Genomic DNA, 23,746 nt, shown 5'->3' with positions numbered 1-23,746 from the left:
ATTAATGCAACTCAGGGTTTTTAATTTTTTTTTTTAAAATTTTTTTTTTTTTTTTTTTAATAGAGGCATGCTTTATTTATTTATTTATTTGTTTGTTTGTTTTGTTTATACATGCACTGGGTACAGTCAGAAGCGCGGGAGGGTGAGAGAATTCACCAGAGCCAGAGCGGGGAGCAGAGCAGGCAGAAGGGCCGAAGTACACTGCTGAGGGGAGCAGCGGGCGGCAGGAGAGGTCTGCGCGCCATGTGGGACCCTCCTCCAGTGGCCGGGGAGCAGCCGGGGATCGAACCGGCGCCACAGAGGCTGCGGGCAGCTTCGCAACCCAGTGCTCAACCGCTGCGCCACCGGGGAGGCCCAGGGTTTTTAATTTTTGTTCAATGAATGAAGATATTATTCTGACCCATATTTATCCAGTCAGAGGTATGCATTTCTTTGGTTGTAATGTTCAATAATTTTTACTCTTTTAATGGTGTCAGACATTATGAGCTTATGTCTGGGCTGAATTCACACTGTCCATAAATTCATAAATTTTGTCTGTGACATGCAGTATAGCTACTGTTCTGCATTACTCTTATCCAGTAAGTATATTCTTATTCAGTACATTAATATTCTAATAAATGGTTCTTAGGTTGATGTCATTTTTGAAGAAGATGCCGGGTTTTTGAATGCAATTAAAACATTCATGGCAACAACTAAAAGACCTGTAATCCTTACTACAAGTGGTAAGTAACAATGATTTGACAGTTAATTACTTTTGGTTAAATAATTTTTGGGAGCTAATTTTAGTTGAGACTATTCCTTAAAAAATCCACTTGTAGGGTCTCCCTGGTGGTACAGGGATTAAAGTTTCAGCACTATCAAGCTATTGCCAGCCATTGTGGCATGAGTTCAATCCCCAGCCAGGGAGCTAACCCATATGGCGCAGCAGACCTCTCCTGTCTCGCCCACTGCTCCCCTCAGCAGTTTATGTCATTAGATCTGCCTGTTCTGCTCCCCACTCTCTCTGGTGAATCCTATCACCCCCCGCACCTCTGGCCTACACCCCAGTTCTTGTATGCATAAATCAAATCTTTTTTTTTTTTTAATTATTTTTTTTTTGGATAAATTTTATTTTTATATTCCCTATACAATTGCAACCCCCTTATTTTGACCCCAATCCCTCCCCTCCCCGCCCCCCACCCCCCATAGAGTGTCTCTGGTTCATAGTTATTTGTTGATTTTGATTTTCACTTTCTTATAGTTATTCATTTTCCTGGTCCCTTATTTAAGTTTTCTAGATTCCTGCTATGAGTGAGACCATCCGGTATTTTTCTTTTTCTTTCTGGCTTATTTCGCTGAGCATGAGCCCTTCCAGCGCCATCCATGTTGCTGCAAATTGCATGTGTTTTAACATCTTTTTTGAATGCTGAGTAATATTCCATGGTGTATATATGTACCACATCTTCTTGATCCGGTCATCTATTTTTGGGCATTTGGGTTGTTTCCAAAGCTTAGCTATTGTAAACAGTGCTGCTGTAAACATAGGGGTGCAGGTGCTCTTTGGAATTGATGTTTCTGTGTCCTGGGAGTGGATTTGCTGGATCATATGGAAGCTCTATGTTTAGTAGGTCCAGAAATCTCCACACAGCTCTCCATAGTGGTTGGACCAGTTTGCACTCCCACCAACAGTGCAGGAGAGTCCTTTTTCTCCACATCCTCGCCAACATTTGTTGTTGCTAGTTTTTTTTGTATGTGCCATTCTCACTGGTGTAAGATGGTGTATCTCATGGTAGTTTTGATTTGCATTTCCCTGATTACAAGTGATGTTGGACATTTTTTCATATGCCTGTTGGCCATTTGCATTTCCTCTTCAGAGAAGTTTCTTTTTAGCTCTTCTGCCCATTTTCTTTGTTGTTGTTGAGTCTCATCAGCTCTTTGCAGATTTTTTGGTCAGTCCTTTATCATCAGTGTTGGGTGCAAAAATGTTCTCCCAGTCAGTGGGGTTTCTCTTTGTTTTTGTTATTGTCTCTTTTGCTGTGCAGAAGCTCTTTAATTTGATGTAGTCCCAGCTGTTTATCTTTGCCTTCACTATCACTGCTTTAAGTGATGTGTCTGTAAAGATGTCTTTGATGTGCATATCACGTAGTGTTTTGCCTATATTTCCTTCTATGTATTTTGGCCCTAAATAAAATCTTTTTTAAAAAAAAAGGTATAGTAGTAAATTCCTTTTTTTCTAAAATAAGGACATTCCTAAATTTTTGAAGATTTGTTTATTTATGCATACAAGAGCTGGGGTATAGGCCAGAGGTGCAGGAGAGTGAGAGGATTCACCAGAGACAGAGTAGGGAGCAGAATAGGCAGATCCACTGAAATACACTGCTGAGGGGAGAAGCAAGTGAGACAGGAGAGGTCTGCTGCACCATATGTGGGTTAGCTCCCTGACCAGGATTCGACCTCGTGCTACAGTGGCTGTGGATTGCTTCATAGTGTTGAGACTTAACCCCTTGTGCCACCAGAGAGATCCATTCCTAGATTTTTTATTTTTTTTTATTTTTTTTTAAGATTTATTTATTTATACAAGAACCAGGGTACAGGCCAGATGCATGGGAGGGTGAGAGGATTCACCAGAGACAGAGCGGGGAGCAGAACAGGCAAACTGACAAAATACACTGTTGAGGGGAGCAGCGGGCGAGACAGTAAAGGTCTGCTGCACCATGTGGGATTCTCTCCAGCTGGCTGGGATCGAACCTGCGCTGCAGAGGCTGTGGACAGCTTCACAGTGTAGCACTCAATCACCTGCTCCAATAGGGATGCCCTATTTCTATTTTTTTTAAAGATTTATTTATTTATACAAGAGCTGGGGTACAAGCCAGAGGCACGGGAGGGCAAGAGGATTCACCAGAGACAGAGTGGGGAGCAGAACGGGCAGATCTATTGAAATACACTGCTGAGGGAAGCAGCCACGAGATTAGGAGAGGTCTGCTGCGCCATGTGGGTAACTTCCTGGCTGGCCCAGAATCGAACCCGCGCCACAGAGGCTGCGGACAGCTTCACAGGGCTGCCCTCAACCAGCTGCGCCACTGGGGAGAACCCTAGATTTTTTACACTAAGAATTATTCAAATTTGCAGCGTATTTACAGCCTTGAGTAATTATAAAATTAATGATATCTTGCAAATAGCAATGACTTTAAAAATGGGTTCTACTTTGAGTCACTGTGTTGAGCATTAGATATTTAGGAGTTGACAATAACCTACAATCAAGCTTCACGGATGAGTCAGTGAAGGGGTTTTGCTAAGGAAATAACAGATATTTCTCCCTGACACCTATAATTAAGTCTACCAACTTTCAATTACTAGTCAGAATTTTTCATGGAACCCAACCTCTATATCCCTAATAACACCTTGATACATATTTTCCATATTTTAGCTGAAGTAAACCATCGCCAGCCTAAGAGAGTTAGCCTAACTTCCTAATAAGTAACATCCAATGTTTCATTTTCAAAGCTCATATAGTTTACTTATTTATCAGGAATATTGTAATTTTTTTCATATTTTTCAAATTTTCTACAGGAAAATGTGCTTATACTAGACTCCACTTTAAAAATTCACAGATCGGCCTCCCCGGTGGCACAGCGGTTGAGCGCTGGGTTGTGAAGCTGTCTGCAGCCTCTGCAGCGCCGGTTCGATCCCCGGCTACTCCCCGGCTACCGGGCGAGGGTCCCACATGGCGTGCAGACCTCTCCTGCCGCCCACTGCTCCCCTCAGCAGTGTACTTCAGCCCTTCTGCCTGTTCTGGCTCTGGTGAATTCTCTCACTCTCCCGCGTTTCTGACTGTACCTAGTGCTTGTATAAATAAATAATTAAATTTAAAGGGAAGAAAAAAAAATTCACAGATCATTTGTAGTTAGTGATTAAACTAAAAGTATTGATAAAAAATCTTACTAATCACAACTTAGATGGTAGTTTAATTATAAGATCATAGTTACTTAGGATCAAGATAGAATTTCAATTCCTTAAGGATTTATAATTTGCATGATAATTTCATTTCTTTAAAAAAATGTTTTAGATTAAGGTAACATTGGTTTACCTTACCTACCTCTGTGATTCAGAAGTAGCTACTTGAGGCATCCCAGGTGGCCTAGGGGTTAAGTCTCAACCTTATCACCTCTGCAGCCTGAGTTCAATCCCCTGCCAGGTAGCTGACCCACATGTGGCACAGCAGACCTCTCCTGTCTCACCCACTGCTCTCCTCAGCAGTGTATTTCAGTAGATCCACCTGTTCTGCGCCCCACTCTGTCTCTGGTGAATCTTCTCACCCCGCTCCTGCACCTCTAGCCTACACGCCAGTTCTATGCATAAATAAATAAAATAAATCTTTTTTTTAAAAAGTAGATACTTCATCATAGTTAAAATGCACAGAAGTGATGATGATAGTTGTTTTCATTACTGATGAAATGCAGAATATTTTAATAGAAAATGTATAATTGGAAAAGTTATTTAATGGTCCTAATGCCTAAAAATTTTTTTTTCAATAGATCCAACATTTAGTTTAATGTTTGATGGCTGCTTTGAAGAAATTAATTTTAATACTCCTTCACTGGTAAGTTGAATTTTGATGATTATAAATTAAATATCAGAATTATATAAAACATTGTGCTTGTGTTGGCAGTACATATATTAAAATTGGAACAAGGCAGAGAAAATAGCATGGCCTCTGCTCAGGGGTGATGCTCAAATTCCTGAATCATTCCTTGTTTTCAGATTAAAGAATTTTAAATAAGGTGGTTTATTATGATAATCTTGTTATGATTTTAAGATGTGGCAACTAAAGTATATGTTAAATTTTTGAGTCCTCAGAAACTTCTGATCATTTATTCAGAGTAAGTATATTGATCATTGGGTTTTTTTCATGGTGACATGAAAATTGAGCTGAAATTTACATAGTTAAAATGCATTCAAATATACAACTTGATGAATATTGACATATGTAAACATTCATCTGACCATCATTCAGATCAAAATAATCAACACTTCCATCACTTCCAAGGTTATCTTGGCCCCTTTTTAGTCAGCATTTTCCTCTCCATTAGAGGTAACCACTATTCTAATGTATATTAACTTAGATTAGTTTCATCTATTCTGAAATTTCAAATAATGGAAAAGAAACATAATATGTCCTTTGATATCTTATGGTTTTAACATTATGTTTTTTAGATTTATTTATGCCATTCTTTCAGTGGACTCATTAAATCATTTTTTAAATTTTCTTTTTATTTATATATTTTTTACATCATTGTTCATTTTTAAACAATGTTTGCTTTCCCCTCCCCATGTGTAGTCCCCATAGAATTTCCTTCACCAATGCACCCATGCACTATCACCACAGTCCCCTATGCTCCTCCCTCCCTCCCGCTGATCCCTCTTCCTCCTCCACCCCTGCAGCATGTCTCTGGTTTATAATTGTCTTTTTGGTTTTGTTTTGTTATGTTTTGTATTGTTATTATTTTTCCCCCTGATGTCTTATTTGGCTCCCCTAATTCCTCTTATAAGTGAAACCATCCAATATTTTTCTTTTTCCTTCTGACTTATTTCACTGAGCATAATTCTTTCTAGCTCCATCCATGTTGCTGTGAATGGTATTAGTTTATCTTTTTTGATTGCTGAATCCCATTGTGTGTGTGTGTGTGTATATATGTGTATATATGTGTGTATATATTATATATACACACACACACACCACATCTTCTTGATCCAGTCATCTATTTTTGGGCATTTGGATTGTTTCAAGTTTTACCTATTATAAATAGTGCTGCAATAAACATAGGTACAGGTATTCTTGTTTTTGTCTCCTTTGGGTAGATCCCTAGGAGTGGAATTGCTGGGTCATATGGTAGCTCCATTTTTAGTAGACTGTGGGAAAAAATCTTTGCACTCCATACAACTGATAAGAGACTGATCACAAAGATATACAAAGATCTCACATGACTCAACAAAAACAAGGTAAATAATCCAGTCAAGAAATGGGCAGAGAACTTAAAAAAAAAAAATCTCTAAAGAGGAAATACAAATGGCCAACAGGCATATGAAAAAATGTTTAACATCCCTTATAATCAGGGAAATGCAAATCAAAACCACAATGAGATACCACCTTACACCAGTAAGAATGGCACATATCAAAAGGACTCATTAAATCATATGTATCACATTACTTGTTAAGTATCTGTCAAATACGTGTCAATGTACATTCTGACAGATGTTGTCAGTCTCATGAGATAGAATTGGGCCTCTCTGGTGGCACAGGGGTTAAGTCTCAGCGATACCAACCTATCCCATAGCAGCAAGAGTTCGATCCCTAGACAGGGAGCAACCACGTATGGCACAGCAGACTTCTTTCTCTCCTGCTGCTTCCCTCAGCAGTGTATTTCGGTAGATCTGCCTGTTCTGCTCCCCACTCTGTCTTTGGTGAATCCTGTCACCCCCACACCTCTTACCTACACCCCAGTTCTTGCATGTATAAATTTTAAAAAAAGATAGAATTGTTGGTCCACTTTGCATTATAAGAGCCTTGCAAAATTTTTTCTGTTTTTCCAATGATTTGCAATGTATGAGGTGTTTTTCACATACTTACCAGGACTTGGAGTTATCCATTTATTTGATTTTATCCATATTAATTCTATATTTGACCATGTTTCTCTTTCTGCTGTTTCTCAGCTAAATGTTGCCAGCTACCTACAGATGATCTGCTTGACTGAAAATTTTAGAACAGATATAAAAGACTTTGTAACATTGCTAACTGCAAATACTTGTGATATCAGAAAAAGTATCCTTTACTTACAATTCTGGATTAGAAGTGGAGGTGGATTTTTAGAAGAAAGACCATTATCACTTTGTCGTAAGTTGATCTGTTATAAAAGAAATTTCTATGGTGGGACCCTGTTTTAAAATATATACTATTTACAAAGATTATAAAATTTTAAGCATCCAGTTATGTTAGTAAGTATACAGTCTACTTTGTTGATGAAAACTTGCAAATATTAAATGTGAGTAAACAATTAAACAACCTGGAACAGATTGTTGCTTGAACATTTATAAATAGTTTCTTACAAACAAATAGAATTATTTAGCAGGTGTTTTTCCTTATTAAAAAGTGTACTGGTGGTGTTTTCATATTTATGAATTATTTTTATATTGTACTGTAAGTTCCCTTTTGACTTCTTCAATAGGCTAAAATTCTGTTTTTTTTTTCTAATAACTTTGTTATTTCAGAAGTGCTTTATTTTGCTTCTCATCAATAAAATTGTTATCTGTCATTGTTATCTGATTCAAGTCACAGACATTTACTGGGAACACTCTCCACACCAGGTTCTGTGCTTACATGAGTGAGACATGGTTCGTTCTCTGAAGAAGTTTATAGTTTGTGATTTCCATGCTCCATAGTCCCATTTCTGTAGTTACAGATCCTGCTTTGGGAAATAAATATTTAAATAAAAAAAGCAAGGTGAAGTTCTATAATGTTAACCCCCTATCAGTTTTCTTTGATTAGTTCAAAATTTTAAGACATTTTTTCAAAGTAGACACACTTACATAGTTAATTCATTGTAAACTGATAGCTCTAGTATTTTATAGAAGTAAATATAAATAATACTTGGAAAATAAATGTTAAAAAAGATAAATTAGTTAATAACTATCATTTACTACTGGATGTAAATGCTATATATATCAAGAACTTTAGCAGACAAAAAGTATAGTTTCTTTTCTTAACTATGCTTTTTATTCCTTTTTTTAAAAAAGTTACCTACGCAATGAAAAATCAAAAAGTGCAAAATTTATTAGTAAAATATCTTCCCTACTTCTTTAAGGTAGCCATAGTGAGACCTTTTTCTGTGCATAAACAAATATTGCTGCCAGCTTATTTAGAAAATTAACCAATACTACATATATTGTTAAAAAACTTGCTTTTTTTTCATACTTGACTGGTGTCCGCATGTGCAGTTAAACCCCATCTTTTTTTCAGAGCTGTATGATATTCCATAATATAGAAGGGAGGTAACATAATTTTAACTATTACCTATTAGTAAGTTACCAGTTTGTCTTGCAGTGAATGTGCATGCTGTAATTTTATGCCTATATAAATATATCCTTGAACATGTCTTGAATATTTCTCTCAGAATTCTAGAAGTGTGGTTGCTAGCTGGGATATATATACATTTAGCATTTTGATAAGTAGTGCCAGATTGCCCTCTAAAGATAATTATGTAAGTTTAAGACCCCACAGGGAGTATATGATGGCTCTTTTGTAATTTTGACAAAAGTAGGTTAATGGTTATTTCGCCCATTTAATAGGTGAAAAGTGAATGACACCTTACTGTTTTTTCATTTCCAGCAACACTAGTGAAACTGCACATCTTTTTATGCGTTTATTGGATACATGTATTTCTTCTGTGTCTTGCCTATTCACAGTCCTTGCTTGTTTTATAAGTTCATTAATACCACCCTCGCTTAATCTGTATATGTTATGCCAAACATACTGAATTAATTAATGAATTAATTACCTATTTGGAGAAACAAAAAATGGGGGTATAGAGCTGAAAAAAGGGAAATTCAGGGCTTCCTGGTGGCCTAGGGCTTAAGTCTTAGCACTGTTATCACTATGGCCTGAGTTCGATCCCCAGCCGGGACTCTAACCCACCTATGGTGCAGCAGACCTCTGCTGTCTCACCTGCTGCTCCCCACTCTGTCTCTGGTGGATCCTCTCACCCCCCACACCTTTGGCCTACACCCTAGTTCTCCTACACAAAAATAAGTTAAAAAGAAATAAAAAAAGGTAAATGCCAGCTTACATTTCAAATAATCATTTACTACAATTTGTTAAAAATATGGACAGCTAGAGGGCCTCCCCAGTGGCGCAGCGGTTGAGCACTGGGTTGCGAAGCTGCCCGCAGCCTCTGCAGCGCCGGTTTGATCCCCGACTGCTCCCCAGCCAGCAGAGGAGGGTCCCACAAGGCGCGCAGACCTCTCCTGTCGCCCGCTGCTCCCCTCAGCAGTGTGCTTCGGTCCTTCTGCCTGCTCTGCTCCCTGCTCTGGCTCTGGTGAATTCTCTCACCCTCCCACGCTTCTGACTGTACCCAGTGCTTGTATAAATAAATAAAAATAAATCTTTAAAAAAAAAAAAGTCTTTTTTAAAAAAAATATGGACAGCTAAAGTTTTCTTTTATTTATTTTGTAGGAGGAAATAGCAGAAGTGTACAACTTGTTTGTTCTGAAGATGATCCTTATTCTAAAAATAACCCTAAAAATGCTAAAAGGAATCTTACAGATCTTCCCAAATGTGATACTGGCTGTGTTGAGACTTTGTTTGGCCTTAAGAACATTTTTTCTCCATCTGAAGACTTATTTTCATTTTTAAAGGTATTTTCAGTATCTAATTTGGAATATTAAATTTGTTTCTTTTCATCTTCCCAATATTCTCTCCTGCCTGTTGAATTTAAAGTTCATTAAATTTGCCTATAATTTGTATAAGCTCCAGATTTATGATTTTAACATATTCCATTTTGACAAACAGAAGATGGCCATTGCTCTAAATGCATGCTACAGGGTTTAGAATAGAACTTGGAAATATTTCAGATGAAAGAAACTACTTCAGAGAAGTAGTTTTTAAGCAAATGGGCTTGTGATTATTGAATTGTTATATGTTGAGTATCAAAGAATATAATTCTTCAAATTAACAGTCCTAATTTTAAAATTCGTCTATTTTGATGTATTCATAGAGTACAGGTTGGTAAAATTATGAGGAGTGTTGACTCATTACTGAAGATGGAATAGGGATTCTGTTTCATGAGTAGAAAAATGTTCAGACTATACAGTTATAACACTTTTTCATTCAAAATTATTTTTCAGCACAAAATCAGAACAAAGGAAGAATGGCATAAGCTCATCCAGCTTCTTACCGAATTCCAAATGCAGAATGTAGATTTCTTATATAGTAATCTGGAGTTCATTCTACCATTACCTGTTGCTGTCATTCCAGAAACAGAAAACTTTGGTAGTTCATCTGTAAGTGTGGACACCAGTATAGGAACAAAAAATATGAAATGTCATACCAGGAAGGATTCTGAAGGAGAGCAGCCATTGAAAAAGTCACAAAAGAAGAAACATAAGAAAAAGATAGTAACTCTAGATGATAGTGACTTATTTGACACTGAATTGGACTTTTTTGATGAACATATTAGCCTGTCCCCAGCACCACCTTCTTCAAATTCAGAAGAAAATAGAGTGAGTGACATGGAAAGCAATCCAGAGACAGAGAAACTAAATAAATCCATTTCTCGTCTTCCTAAAACGCCAGCAGAAAAAAAATGTTCTGCCCTCATTTCTCATTGTTTAAATTCTCTTACTGAGTTCATGGATAACATGTCCTTTTTAGATGCCCTTTTAACTGATGTAAGGGAACGGAAGGAATTTAGTAAAAATGACTTCAGTTGGACAAATGGAAAGGTTAAAAGTGGACTTTGTGATGAGTTTAGTCTCGAGAGTAATGATGGATGGATTTCTCAAAGCTCCCGAGAATTAAAGGCATCTGTAGAAGCTCTCAGCTTCACTAAATGTTCTTCTACTATTTCGAAAGCATTGGAAACCTTGAATTCTTGCAAGAAATTAGAAAGAGATCCATCTGAAGAGCTTACTTTGAATGTTTCACAAAGGCGCAACAATGTGTACTTCAGTCAGTCAGCTGCTAATTTGGAGTAAGTTTTATTTTTTTCAATAATAAATGTAAAAGGAATATTAATATTCTTCTAATTTTGAAATATTCAGCTTTACTGATAGTGGTTAACCTGTAATGTTGATTATGTAGCTTCTAATGAGGTAGTTAAGACCAGACTGATTATGGAAAAGGAAATGAGAGATGAGTGTGGGCAAGACTTGGAAGACTTGAATGACAGGGGAAGGGGTTTGGATAATGCTGTGGTAGATGACAGATAGCCACTGAAGATTTTTCATATGGGAGTGACTGGTGTGTTGAAAATGACACAGTAAATTAATCTGGACTCCATTTAATCCAGTATAGAATAGAAGCAGAGCAGAGACTGGATGTCTTTGGGAGTGTGGCATTTTTGTTGGGCATTACAAATAAAGTAATATATTACTTTTCATTTACAGCAGTGCTTGGAAGAGGATAGCAGTCATTAAAAGTGTGTTTTCTAGCCGATCCCTTCTGAACCTGGGTAATAGACAAGCTAGTATAACTGAATACTTGCCAACTCTTCGAAACATTTGTAGGACTGAGAAGCTAAAAGAACAAGGAAAAAATAAAAGAAGGTAAAAAAGTTTATAAAATTAATTTTAGATAACTTTCAAGATTAATATTTTCATCTGATGGAAATGTCTTTTCTTCTTGTAATTTTGACAGGTTCCTGCACTATCTTGAAGGAATTCATCTTAACATTTCAAAAGAGACTGTGAGCACTTTGGCAGCTGGCTTCCCTTAATATTCCACATTAATGCCTTGTACAGATTGTGATGTGGTCCTTAAGGCACATTTTTATATGGATTTTCATGGAAGAACTTAATGTAAATTTAAGACTGTATATTTTTATTAGTGTGCAAATATTTAAATGAAAAAAGCTGAGTTACAAATTGTATTTATGATTGTAGTAGTATTTTTTCCCTCTGGATGTCTGTATCATCAAGTTTAGCTTTTTGGAGTATTTTTTGTGAGTGAGCTGTTTATAGAAGGTAGAATTCACTAAAGTATTTCTAAAGATGTTTCGGTGCTAACTTAATTCATAGTTTTCCCTTTTCTGTTACTCTTAATCCACCTGTCTCAGCCAAGTATCAGCACTTGTAAATATCAGTCACCTCAGTGATATTCTTTTTAAATATATTTACCCAATGCAAAATCACATATATAATACATAGAAAACTTCCTAGGAAGGAAATTATGCTTAACTTTTCGAAAATTAAGATAATCTTGATTCTTTTATTTCTAGTGTACTCCTCCAGCAAGTTTACCATTGAATCACTGAATGTTGTTGGCCAAGTGAAATCAAGATTATGAATTGTAGTTTTCATTAATCATTTTTAGCAACCATACATATATATCTTGTCTATTTTGCCAATTTTAATCATTTTCCTTGTACATTTTCCTTGTATTTTTATATCATGCTTTCTTTCATAAAGATATTAATGATGTGAATACATCTATTTTGGATAAACTGGTATTCATTAAAACTGTAACAAACATGGATTCTGTTATAAGGTTTCTATATAATAGCCATTTCTATGTGAGGCTGCTTTTCGAGAGAAAATATTTTTAAGTTTTAAAAATATACATTTTACTTAAAATCATTTTATAGTCAGACGATCAGGTATATCTGAGGTTTCCTTTTTCAAGTGTTTATATGTTAGCTTAGTATTTTGTTATACTATCTTATGAATTATAATTCCAACTCAAATGGTGAGGATCCTAATTTTGTACAGCTGAAAAATATAGATGTATACCTGTTTACAAATATGTATGTTTTTACCTCTTATTTAACATAACTTATATTGAGAATATATTGATCTAATTAAAGGTTAAAGCTAAAAGGCTTTATACAATATTTAAATAGAAATTCCAGAGGTAAGCATCTGGGTAAATATGGGTATTGCAGAGTTTGGATATAAACTATATTTTGTAGGTTTCATCTCTACAGAAGACAGTAACATCTAAAGCGTTTTTTAAAAGTATGCGAATTTTCTTTTCCTTTTGAACTCAAAGAATTTATAACCTACCAATTGCTTTCACTGTTAATTTGGTCTTCATTACTAGAAAATTCTAATTCTCAGTAATCAAAAGAACCAATGTAAAGTAACTTCCCAGAATTGTACTTAAATGTTCAAAAATCAAGAAATAATAGGGGTATTTTCCTCTGTACTAGGAACACATTTAATCTTTTTGAGGTTTAGTATAGTTTTGGGGAAAATTTCTCCTTCGGATGACATATTTCTGTAAGATTTAGATGTACTTGTGTGGTGAAAGTAACCAAATGTTAATGATCTTTCAACATACAGTATCTTATGTCTAAAACAGACATTTTCACTTACACTTACAGAAATATGTGGAAGGCAGAAAGCCATATATCCAACATGAACAACTGGTTGGTTGGTGGAGCTGTTTACCAAAATATGAAGCAATGGCAAAAGAGGTAGTTTGGAAGAAAGAGAATAATTTAAACATGCAGTTTAAAGTATGGACAATTTTAAGGTACAGATGTTTGTGCATACCACCACGTATGTAAAAGTAGAGATTTACATCTGTATGGCAACAAGCCCAGAGTGGCCACCAAACTCCTGAGGATTTGGTGCAGGAAGGGAGAACTTTCACTTATTTTATATATTTCTGATAATTTGAATTTTTCCAACGAGTATATTTTACTTTTAAGTCAAAGGGAGGAAAAAGACAATGTTTTGACATCAAAGAGTCTTGGATTGAGTATAGGTGAAATAAATGAGGGACTGAACTAAGGTAAAAATGGAAAATGGGGAAATGTGGGGGAAAGTGCTATTTTCTCAAAAGATGGTTTCTGTCAAGTAAATTATTTCACAGTAAAAAAATGAGCCAAAAAAAAAAAAAAATGAGCCTAATAAACAAGGGTCTAGTAGATTGAACTGAAAACCACCTTTTGGAGACTATATCAAACCACATTCTACTTACAGAGTAAGAAGAGGAGTCCATTCTTGTGTTGTCCATTATATTTAGTTTTATTCCCATAAGCACCACCCAGATAAATCATTCCCTATTTTAACAGTAAAAGTATGCAAATCCTCTATATGGTATCTGCTTTCAAATGGAGATAACTTTGTTTCTTGTTTTGGCAAATTTCATGGACGATCTCATTGTTAAATACTTTTTAAAACCTAAAAGGCACAGAATCTCATAAGATACTGATTTGGCCTTGGCTTATTACTGTGTAAAATACTCAACAGCCAAAAATCTAACTTCAAACATTTGAATACACTCAAACATGTTTTCTTTATTACCATGGATTTTCAAAACAGTTTTTTTAATAGCACTAGAGCTAATAAATACAAATTATTGAAACTTTAAAAATAAGATAATTAACCTCAGAATTTTAATGTTCAGTGTCAAAAACTATTAATTCATAGAAGGCAACAGCTTGTAATAATGAGTCATACAACTCTTCTACTCTGTTTTGTTCAGTAGATGAAAACAGCTGTCTGTAGCGGACTATCTTATCTGATGGGAAGAATACCCGAGGGTCTGGCTTCAGTACAGAATCTGAGAGGAACTGCTTCACTAGATCTTTTCCACTAGTCCGTGTGTCACCAATCATCAGTTCAAAGTGCTTCCCCACTGCATTTCGATTCATGCTAAGTACCTGATGATGGCCATCCTGGCCAAAAGTTTTATTTAACAGGGCATAGAGCATGGCTTCCAAGATATGAAAATGTAACATTACAGGAAACAGAGTTGTGTTCTGAATTGAAAGTCCTATTTTTTCCATAACATAGAAGTCAGCTTTAGGCATCTTTGAAATGAGTGAAGAAATCTAAAAGAAAAAATAAAGAGTAGAAATAATTAAATTTTGTTTGGGTTCCCTCTCTGTCCCCATTTTTACTTTCAAAATACAATTATGAAATTTTTATAATTTTGATAATGACAATTTTGGAGTAATTGAACAGGGATTTTATGGAGGAATCAGCCAACTTCTGGTCATGGTTCTACCAGGAACAGAGCTAAAACAAGCCATCTAAGTATCAGTTTCCTCATTTGTAAATGGGTTTCATAATTTCTAAAATCTATACTGGCTTTATGATTACACAGTTTAAGATTTATTAACCTTAAAGCAATTGTGAAAGGCCTCAAATAGCAAAATGATTCTGAGAAAATGGAAGAAAGGTGAAGGTGTCACTATCCCTTACTAAGTTATACTACAAAGCAATCAAAATAGCATGGTATTACTACAAAGCCATAATCATCAAAACTGCATGGTATTGGAACAAGAACAGACATACAGACCAATGGAATCGAATAGAAAATCCAGAAATAAACCCACAGATTTATGGTCAACTAATCTTTGACAAAGGAGCAAAGACTATGCATTGGAGCAAAGAAAGTTTGTTCAATAAATGGTGCTGGGAAAACTGGGTCGCTACATGCAAAAGAATGAAGCTTGACCACTACCTCACACCATACACAAAAATCAACTCAAAATGGATTAAAGAACTAGACATAAGACCTGAAACCAGGGCCTCCCTGGTGGCACAGTGGTTGAGCACTGGGCTGCGAGGTTGTCCGCAGCCACTACAGCACTGGTTCGTTCCCCAGCCACCAGTGAGGGTCCCACAAAAAAAAAAAAAAAGACCTGAAACCATAAAATATATAGAAGGAAATATAGGCGAAACACTACGTGATTTGCACATCAAAGACATCTTTACAGACACATCACCCAAAGCAGTGATAGTGAAGGCAAAGATAAACAGCTGGGACTACATCAAATTAAAGAGCTTCTGCACAGCAAAAGAGACAATAACAAAAACAAAGAGAAACCCCACCAACTGGGAGAACATTTTTGCACCCAACACTAATGATAAAGGACTGATCACAAAAATCTGCAAAGAGCTGATGAGACTCAACAACAACAAAGAAAATAATCCAGTCAAAAAATGGGCAGAAGAGCTAAAAAGAAACTTCTCTGAAGAGGAAATGCAAATGGCCAACAGGCATATGAAAAAATGTTCAACATCACTTGCCATCAGGGAAATGCAAATCAAAACTACCATGAGATACCATCTTACACCAGTGAGAATGGCACATATTAAAAAAACTAGCAACAACAAATGCTGGCGAGGGTGTGGAGAAAAAGGAACTCTTCTGCACTGTTGGTGGGAGTGCAAACTGGTCCAACCACTGTGGAAAGCTGTGTGGAGATTTCTGGACCTACTAAACATAGAGCTTCCATATGATCCAGCAATTCCACTCCTAGGTATTTACCCAAAGGACACAGAAACATCAATTCCAAAGAACACCTGCACCCCTATGTTTATAGCAGCACTGTTTACAATAGCTAAGCTTTGGAAACAGCCCAAATGCCCAAAAATAGATGACTGGATCAAGAAGATGTGGTACATATATACCATGGAATATTACTCAGCATTCAAAAAAGATAAACACATGCAATTTGCAGCAACATGGATGGCGCTGGAAGGGATCATGCTCAGCGAAATAAGCCAGAAAGAAAAAGAAAAATACCGGATGGTCTCACTCATAGCAGGAATCTAGAAAACTTAAATAAGGGACCAGGAAAATGAATAACTATAAGGAAGTGAAAATCAAAATCAACAAAAAACTATGAACCAGAGACACTTTTTTGGGGGGCGGGGGCGGGAGGGGAGGGATTGGGGTCAGAATGGGGGGGCTGCAATTGTATGGGGAATATAACAATAAAATTTATTATTAAAAAAAAAAATAGCATGGTATTAGAATACAGACATGCAGATCAATGAGACATAACTGAGAGCCCCAGGATATATATGGACACTAATTTACATCAAAGGAGTCAAACATTCAACAGAGAAGGAAAAATAATTTTCAATAAAAGGGAAAACTGTACAAATGTAAAAGAATGAAACTAGGTCACAATGTTAAACCACACACAAAAATTAATTCAAGGTAAATTTAAGACTTCAATATCAGGCCTGAAACAATAAAATAAATAGAAAAAAATATAGGTGGTTAAACTCAACATCAACCACAGTGATAGCTTTGTGGATACATTTCCAACAGCAAGGGGAACAAAGCACAAGTAAACAAATGGGACTACTGCAGTGAAAGAAACCACCATTAAAATGAAAAGGCAACCTACTGAATGGGAGAAGATATTTGCAAATCATTTATCAGACAAGGGGTTAATATCCAAAAACATAACTCATACTGGATTTGTTAATATCCGGCAACAAATCTGTTTTAAAAAATGGGCAGAGGACCTGAAATCACCCTTCTCCAAAGACATATAGGTGGTCAACAGGCACATAAAATGATGTTCATCTTTTATTAAAAAAAAAAAAAGCAAATGAAAACAATGAAATTATCACCTCAAACCTGTGAGAATGGCTAATTTAAAAAAAAGTGTTGAGGGCCTCCCCGGTGGCGCAGCGGTTGAGCACTGGGTTGCGAAGCTGCCCGAGGCCTCCGCGGCGCTGGTTCGATCCCAGGCTGCTCCCTGGTCACTGGAGGAGGGTCCCACATGGCGCACAGACCTCTCCTGCTGCCCGCTGCTCCCCTCCGGTGTGCTTCAGTCCTTCTGCCTGCTCTGCTCCCCGCTCTGGCTCTGGTGAATTCTCTCACCCTCCCGCGCTTCTGACTGTACCCAGTGCTTGTATAAATAAATAAATAAATCTTTAAAAAAAAAAAGTGTTGGAAAAAGGGAACCCTCTGCACTCTGTTGATAGGAGGTGCAACCACTATGGAAAATATGACGGAGATGATCCAGCTACCCCACTTCTGGGTATTTAGCTGAAGAAAACAAAAACACCAATTTGAAAAGACAGATGCACCATCATGGTCATCACAGAATTATTCACAAGAGCCAAGAGTTGGAAACAACCTAAATGTCCACTGATAGGTGAATGATGAACATATGGTATACGTACACAATGGAATACTATTCAGCTATGAAAAGAAATCTTATCATTTGCAACATCATAGACTGACCTGGAGAGTATTATGCTTAGTGAAAAAAGTCAGAATGAGGACAAACATGATTTCACTTATATGAGGTATATAAGGAAAAACAAACAAATGAATGAATGAAAACAAAACAAAAACAGGCTTAGACTAAGCAAATGAGGGTGGCTGCCAAAAGGGGGAAGAGAAGTGGTTAAATTGGGTAAAAAGGATTAATTGTATGGTGATGGATGAAAACTAGAATTATGGTGGCAAACTTAATGTAGTAGATACAGGTGTTGATTTAAAAGGTGTACACCTGAAATGCTACAAATGTTACAAAACAATATTCAATTAAAACACCTTTGGGCCTCTCCGGTGGCACAGCAGGTTGAGAGCAGAGCTGTGAAGCTGTCCGCAGCCTCTGCAGTGCCGGTTCGATTCCCAGCCAGCCAGGGAGATACCCACATGACGCAGCAGACCTCTCCTGTTGTGCCTGCTGTGCCCCTCAGTAGTCTTTTCCATCAGTCTGCCTGTTTTGCTCCCCACTCTGTCTCTGGTGAATCCTCTCACCCTCCCACACCTCTGGCCTGTACCCCAGTTCTTATATAAATGAATCTTTTAAAAAAAAAAAAAAAAAAAACACCTTTTAGGGTAGAACAAAGTTAGAACTAGCCTAGACTCAGTCACCTCGCAACTCATCCATCACAGACTGATTGACTGAACTAGTTTTTATAGGTATAACCAGAATGAAAATTGTTGCCCATTTCACATGGTTTTGAAAACACAAATGAGATAATATGTGATAGCATTTTGAAAAATAAGCTTTAGAATAAGCATTACTGATAAAGTTTTATAACATTTAAATATTATTGATTTTCTCAGTGTCTTTTTTTATAAATTGTTTACTGAAGAACTGGGGTGTAGAACCAGAGGTGTGGGGGTGAGAGGATTCACCAGAGACAGGGTGGAGAGCAGAACAGGTAGATATACTGAAATACACTGCTGAGGGGAGCAGCAAGCAAGACAGGAAAGATCTGTGCCGCATGTAGGTTAGCTCCCTGGCCAGGGATCGAACTCAGGCTGTGTAGGTGACAGCACTGAGACTTAACCCCTAGGCCACCAGGGAAAACCCTCAGTATCTTTAATATGTAAGGTATTTCTTGAAGTAAGTGAAGATTTAACTTCTAAATATAGGTGATAGAAAAACATAATAGGAATGGGTAATAAGTACCAAATAAAAACCCATCCTTACTATTTTATTATATTCCTTTTGAAACTTGATTAAAGCACACAAGGAGCTCTAGAAGCTAGCAATATGGAGATGCAATTAACTTACCTTTTCAAAATAGACAGATGATGGGTACGTTCCTTTAATCAATCGGCAACATTCATTTTGCTGCCAGTCAAGTACTGCCAATTTACGATCAAGGTGAGCCCAGGCAATTCTTCGAGTACCAAAAACAATGGACACGATACTGTTAACTGCCTAAAATGAAAGACTGATTTACTTAAAATTTTAACTATTTTAACATATAAACTTTTTTTTTAAAAGATTTATTTATTTATATAAGAACCAGGGTACAGGCCAGATTCGCAGGAGGATGAGAGGATTCACGAGAGACAGAGTGGGGAACAGAACAGGCAGACTGATGAAATACACTGCTGAGTGGAGCAGCGGGCGAGGCAGGAGAGGTCTGCTGCGCCATGTGGGATTCTCACCGGTCGGCCAGGATGGAACTCACACTGCAGAAGCTGCGGACAGCTTCACAGTGCAGCACTCAACCACCTGCGCCACCAGGGAGGTCTTAACAAATATAAACTTTAAGCTACAAGCCAGAATGTCAAATTAATTTGTGATAGGAATTTATTTACAGTTTATGAACTGTGAATTGTTAAAGAAATGCAGGAGATGTGGATGATGATACCAGTTATAGATGAAGAACCTTTACAAGATCTCAGCACCAAGCTCAAACTATGCATTCAAATGTTCCCAGGCACTGTGATAGACACTGGGAAACAACCATATAAGAAATGCCACCATTAAACAGTTACATGATAGAGAGAAAAAATAGGTAAGGAAGACTTTACTAGAGGACCATAAAATGTAAACAGTAAGTCATTTCACACAGATGTCCACAAAGATAGGCTCTCTGACATCCTACACTCAGGGAATGGAGTAAGGCTCCATTCCAAGCGAAGAGGGGTAGACAGATTTTTGTAAAAAGTAACTTGCTTTATTATGAGAGTTTCAGGGAGGCCCCAAGCATGACATGAGATTTACATTTCAGAAAAATCACTTGACAGCTGTATGGATGATGGACCAGAGAAGGGATCTGCATTAGGTGCCTGTCATATGACAAAGACAATGGTAGTGAGAAGGACAAGAAACAGATCAGATATAATGGGAGTAGACTTTGAGTGGGATAAAGGAGGATCCTAGGGTAATCCCATATAGTTTTATTTCAATGACAGGCATCATTAATCAAGATGATAGCACAAGGCAGATCAATTTAGGAAAGTAGGAAAATGAGTCCTCTACTGTATTAAGTTTGGGTTGCCCATAGGGCTTCTAAGGGGAGTTGTATAATAAATAATTGGATATATAGATTTAATTCTAAGTTTGGGCTGGAGCTATAGCACAATGGCATCACCTCACTCCTAAATGATTTATTATTATTGGACAAACAATTGATTATGCTCTACAGATACAGAGGCAGATAAGCAGGATATATAATTAATAATTCTAATGCTATCTCCCTTTCACTGCTAAGGAATGAATAAATATCTTAAAGGCATAGTAGCTTGGATGTCCAGACAGCTACAAAATGTAGGCCTTCTTTTGGTTTTCTTTTTTTTAGCTCAATGACCTCAAGCTTTACTGTGCCTAAGAATTACTGAGCCAGGTTGAACCCAGTACCTCATGGGCAATATATTTTTTTTCAAGGACTTTACTGCATAATTTTCTCCATAAAAACTGACTTTAGGGCCTCCCCTAGTGGCGCAGCAGTTGAGCGCTGGGCTGCAGCCTCTGCAGCGCCGGTTCATTCCCCAGCCACCGGCGACGGTCCCACCAAAAAAAAAAAAAAACCAAACTGACTTTAGATCCTGGCCCTCTAAAGATGCAAAGCCACTATAATCTTAGTGTAAACAGTAATTTCAGTCATAAATTTAAATGAAAGGCCAAAACCCAGAAAATTTTGGTTCAACTTTGTTCCAGATCAATTACAACAGGAATTACATCTAGAGTCTATGGACTTAATGAAACCAGCAAATCCTCTAATAAAAGTATGCAATATTCTGTATGTGTGAGAAATTTTCTCTCTCACACACACACTCACGCATGTTATTTTTTTCTGGGAAGAGGATCCATAGTTTTCATCAAGTATAGTATAATTCATCAGCTCTATTTTTCAAAATGTATTCTATTCCCCAATAACTGGAACCACTAGTTGTGAAAAAAAGGGTACATAAGGTATGAAAATTTTACTACATATGGCCTAGGTACCTCCAAAGCTTAATATTTGATATGCCAAATAATAACTATTTTTTAAGATAATACTGAAAAAGCTTTGCTTTCAGAATGCTTTTAAAGGAGGATGGGAGGAATACAAAATATATTCTATTGGAAGACTGATATATTTTACTAAAGTCACTCCTTGGCCATAAGACTTCTAAAACAAAACTTGCACAGACCTACTTCTCTACATCAATAGTTCTTTCTTCTTAGAATCCCCTCCACTCCTAGTTAGCCTAATTCTCTCCTTCAGGATCAAGGCTTCCATTAAAAGTCCCCAACAGGGTCTCCCCGGTGGCGCACCAGTTGAGTGCTGGGTTGCGAAGCTGCCTGCAGCCTCTGCAGCGCCGGTTCGATCCCTGGCTGCTCCCCAGCCACCTGAGGAGGGTCCCACATGGCGTGCAGACCTTTCCTGCCACCCGCTGCTCCCCTCAGCAGTGTACTTCAGTCCTTCTGCCTGCTCTGCTCCCTGCTCTGGCTCTGGTGAATTCTCTCCCCCTCCCGCGCTTCTGACTGTACCCAGTGCTTGTATAAATAAATAAAAAATAAATAAATCTTTAAAAAAAAAAAAGTCCTCAACAATCACAGCTCACAGTTCTCTCTCCTTTAAAGTGACAATTTACCATCTTACATCTTATTATTTGGTAAAGGTCATGTACTACTGGGTCTGTCTGGACCCACCAACATAACTCCAATTTGCCTGAGGAACTATGTATTAGTGTACAGAATAGTGTTTTTTGGAGCAGGTTCTCAATAATTTAGGCAGCATAAGAGACATTAAGAAAAAGAATATACCTTAAGTCTTTCTTTTCCTATATCTGGTTTGATGAGCTTTCTCAAGAGCCGGTTTTCCCGTAACTGTCTTTTTTTCTGCCCAGTCTCTGGACAAAGAATGGAGTTACAAACTTGAATGGTAGTTTTATACTGGAACAAGGGCACATTCATTAAACTCTCCAAATTCTGAAATGGCCCGAACTTTTCTCTATGCTGTACAATATTGTTGGACTTTCTTCCACGAAGCAGTTTGAAAGCCTCAAGTTCTTTATTAGATGCTGTATTCAATACATGCAAGATGGAAGCCTGCTGTTCTGAAGAGAACAGTTTATTAAGTGCATTACCAGACTCCTCTGCATTTTCATGACAAAAATCAACACTGGGAATAACGTTCATAGGAGCAGTAGATTTTTTCCGACAGCAGGAATTATGTAGGGTCTGGAACAAGGATGACTCTAGCGGAACTGGAAAATATCTCCACCTCCCTAGAATAAAAATTTAGCAAAACAGTAATTTTATATTACAAATTAAAAGTATTAACTTATAAATTGAAATTTCCTTTTGGTAATATGCAAACATATTTTTAAAAAGAGATTTTTATTCATGAGAAATGTCTTCTCATTTGTGTTAAGCCCTAAGTTTTACTACCTAGAAATCTTACGTCCATTAAGAAGTATGCATGTATGTATTTAAAACAATACTTTCAATTGCTTTAATGTTTTTGATATTTTCAACCTTCAAGGGACCTTTTTTGTAACTTCTCATCTAATACTTGTTTTCACAAGTTTCTCTAGTGAAATTACTTTTCCAGTTTCACTAGTTCTGGTGCAACCAAATAAAATTAAACCTTACCCATTTATAAGAAATGTTTTAGCTAAGTGGTACATTTTATGATTTTAATTTTCTTCTGTGCATGTTTCAAGATTTCCACCATGACTATGTCTCTGCAAGAAAAACCATACCAAAAAACAACTTGTATGGTTGTGCAATTAACAGACAATTACCCTGAAATCCCAGCTATGGGAAAATAATGTAGCCAAAAGTAAGCCCTCAGCGGTTAGAAGCCGAACCCTCCACCCGCGGCCCAGTCTCGCTAGAAGTTGATCGTGAACCCCTAGCCTAGGTCCGCTCCAAAGCTTGGGGACCAGAATCGCTCCGACTGCTCAGTTAGGGCTCCAAGGGGGAGACCTGGACATGGGCCGTCAGCGGTGAAACACTCCAGAACCAGGGGCTGAGGGAAAGCCGGGAAACGAACCCACCACTCCAGAACCCTACCTCCCGCCAAAATGAGACTCATTACGCTCATCCTCCACGTTATAAATCAGTAGCTCCCACAGTCCAGGCTTCCTCCACTGACTTCCGGTTCCTGCGTCCGCTCCCCGAAGTGTCCGACCTTTCGCGAGGTTCCTGCCGAAGCCGCGTTCCTGGGCGGGCGGGAGGAGGAGCTCGCCGAGAAGTGGGCGGGCCAGAGCGCGGCTGGGGCCGGACGCGGGCGCGGCGCTGCTCCTTGGTCCCAGCCCCAGAGCAGCCCGCGCCCTATTCCACTGCCTCGGGGAAACGTTTGCTTGCCACCCGGCCCCTGACAGCGGCTGAATCAAATCCTTAGGAAGGACATGGATGGGTCAGTTTTTGCCCGTAATTAGCAAAGTCCCTTCTGGGGGATTCCCTTGCGTTTCTTCTAAGCACTTAAAATGAAGGTGCCAGGTTGGGGCGCCAGGTACACAAATAATCATATTACCAGGGAGAATGGGCTAACTGGGAGAGGTTCAGAACCCAGCAGGGAACCGGCATGCAATGAGGGGAGCGGGGAA

At 37.8% G+C, this 23,746-nt stretch overlaps 2 protein-coding genes and 1 non-coding gene across 7 annotated transcripts in view; 2 read left to right on the top strand and 1 right to left on the bottom strand.

Annotated features, from left to right (window-relative positions):
• ATAD5 (ATPase family AAA domain containing 5) overlaps window positions 1-12,514 on the top strand; it is a 42,487-nt gene extending 29,973 nt beyond the window's left edge. The window contains exons 17-23 of one of the 4 annotated variants that reach the window (XM_054688752.1): window positions 629-722; window positions 4,515-4,579; window positions 6,691-6,871; window positions 9,206-9,387; window positions 9,877-10,721; window positions 11,137-11,295; window positions 11,387-12,514. In XM_054688752.1, coding sequence (XP_054544727.1) covers window positions 629-722; window positions 4,515-4,579; window positions 6,691-6,871; window positions 9,206-9,387; window positions 9,877-10,721; window positions 11,137-11,295; window positions 11,387-11,465 — 1,605 coding nt within the window. In that variant the 3' untranslated portion in view covers window positions 11,466-12,514. The remainder of the gene's footprint in view (window positions 1-628; window positions 723-4,514; window positions 4,580-6,690; window positions 6,872-9,205; window positions 9,388-9,876; window positions 10,722-11,136; window positions 11,296-11,386) is intronic. The other 3 variants (XM_054688753.1, XM_054688754.1, XM_037492623.2) reach the window with 3 other exon arrangements.
• On the top strand, window positions 4,633-4,738 carry LOC119233103 (U6 spliceosomal RNA). Its single transcript, XR_005122263.1, has one exon. It is a non-coding gene; the product is annotated as a U6 spliceosomal RNA (small nuclear RNA).
• A 1,079-nt stretch (window positions 12,515-13,593) lies between the features above and the next one.
• Window positions 13,594-23,334, bottom strand: TEFM (transcription elongation factor, mitochondrial). Of its 2 annotated transcripts, XM_037494307.2 has the most exons (4): window positions 23,211-23,334; window positions 21,957-22,420; window positions 18,984-19,133; window positions 13,596-14,528 (listed from the first exon to the last, which is right to left on the bottom strand). In XM_037494307.2, exons 1-4 carry the CDS (start codon window positions 23,239-23,241, stop codon window positions 14,091-14,093), a joined length of 1,083 nt encoding a protein of 360 aa, XP_037350204.1. In that variant the 5' UTR covers window positions 23,242-23,334; the 3' UTR covers window positions 13,596-14,090. The 2 variants fall into 2 exon arrangements, with proteins under 2 accessions (XP_054544730.1, XP_037350204.1); XM_054688755.1 differs by lacking the exon at window positions 18,984-19,133 and having other exon boundaries at window positions 13,594-14,528.
• Window positions 23,335-23,746: the final 412 nt, after the last annotated feature.

Source organism: Talpa occidentalis, unplaced genomic scaffold (genome assembly GCF_014898055.3).
Source record: "Talpa occidentalis isolate TD23 unplaced genomic scaffold, MPIMG_talOcc4v2.1 talOcc4.7, whole genome shotgun sequence".
Taxonomy (NCBI): Eukaryota; Metazoa; Chordata; class Mammalia; order Eulipotyphla; family Talpidae; genus Talpa; species Talpa occidentalis.
This window is presented reverse-complemented; position numbering and strand designations above follow the sequence as displayed.

What these genes read in the sequence shown, in the direction of transcription:
- TEFM (XM_037494307.2), bottom strand. Translation starts at nt 23,241, where the DNA reads ATGAGCGTAATGAGTCTCATTTTGGCGGGAG. An exon ending in GAGTCTCATTTTGGCGGGAG is followed by an intron (nt 22,421 to 23,210) that starts GTAGGGTTCTGG and finishes TTTTTATTCTAG; the next exon opens with GGAGGTGGAGATATTTTCCA. An exon ending in TAGGAAAAGAAAGACTTAAG is followed by an intron (nt 19,134 to 21,956) that starts GTATATTCTTTT and finishes CTTTCATTTTAG; the next exon opens with GCAGTTAACAGTATCGTGTC.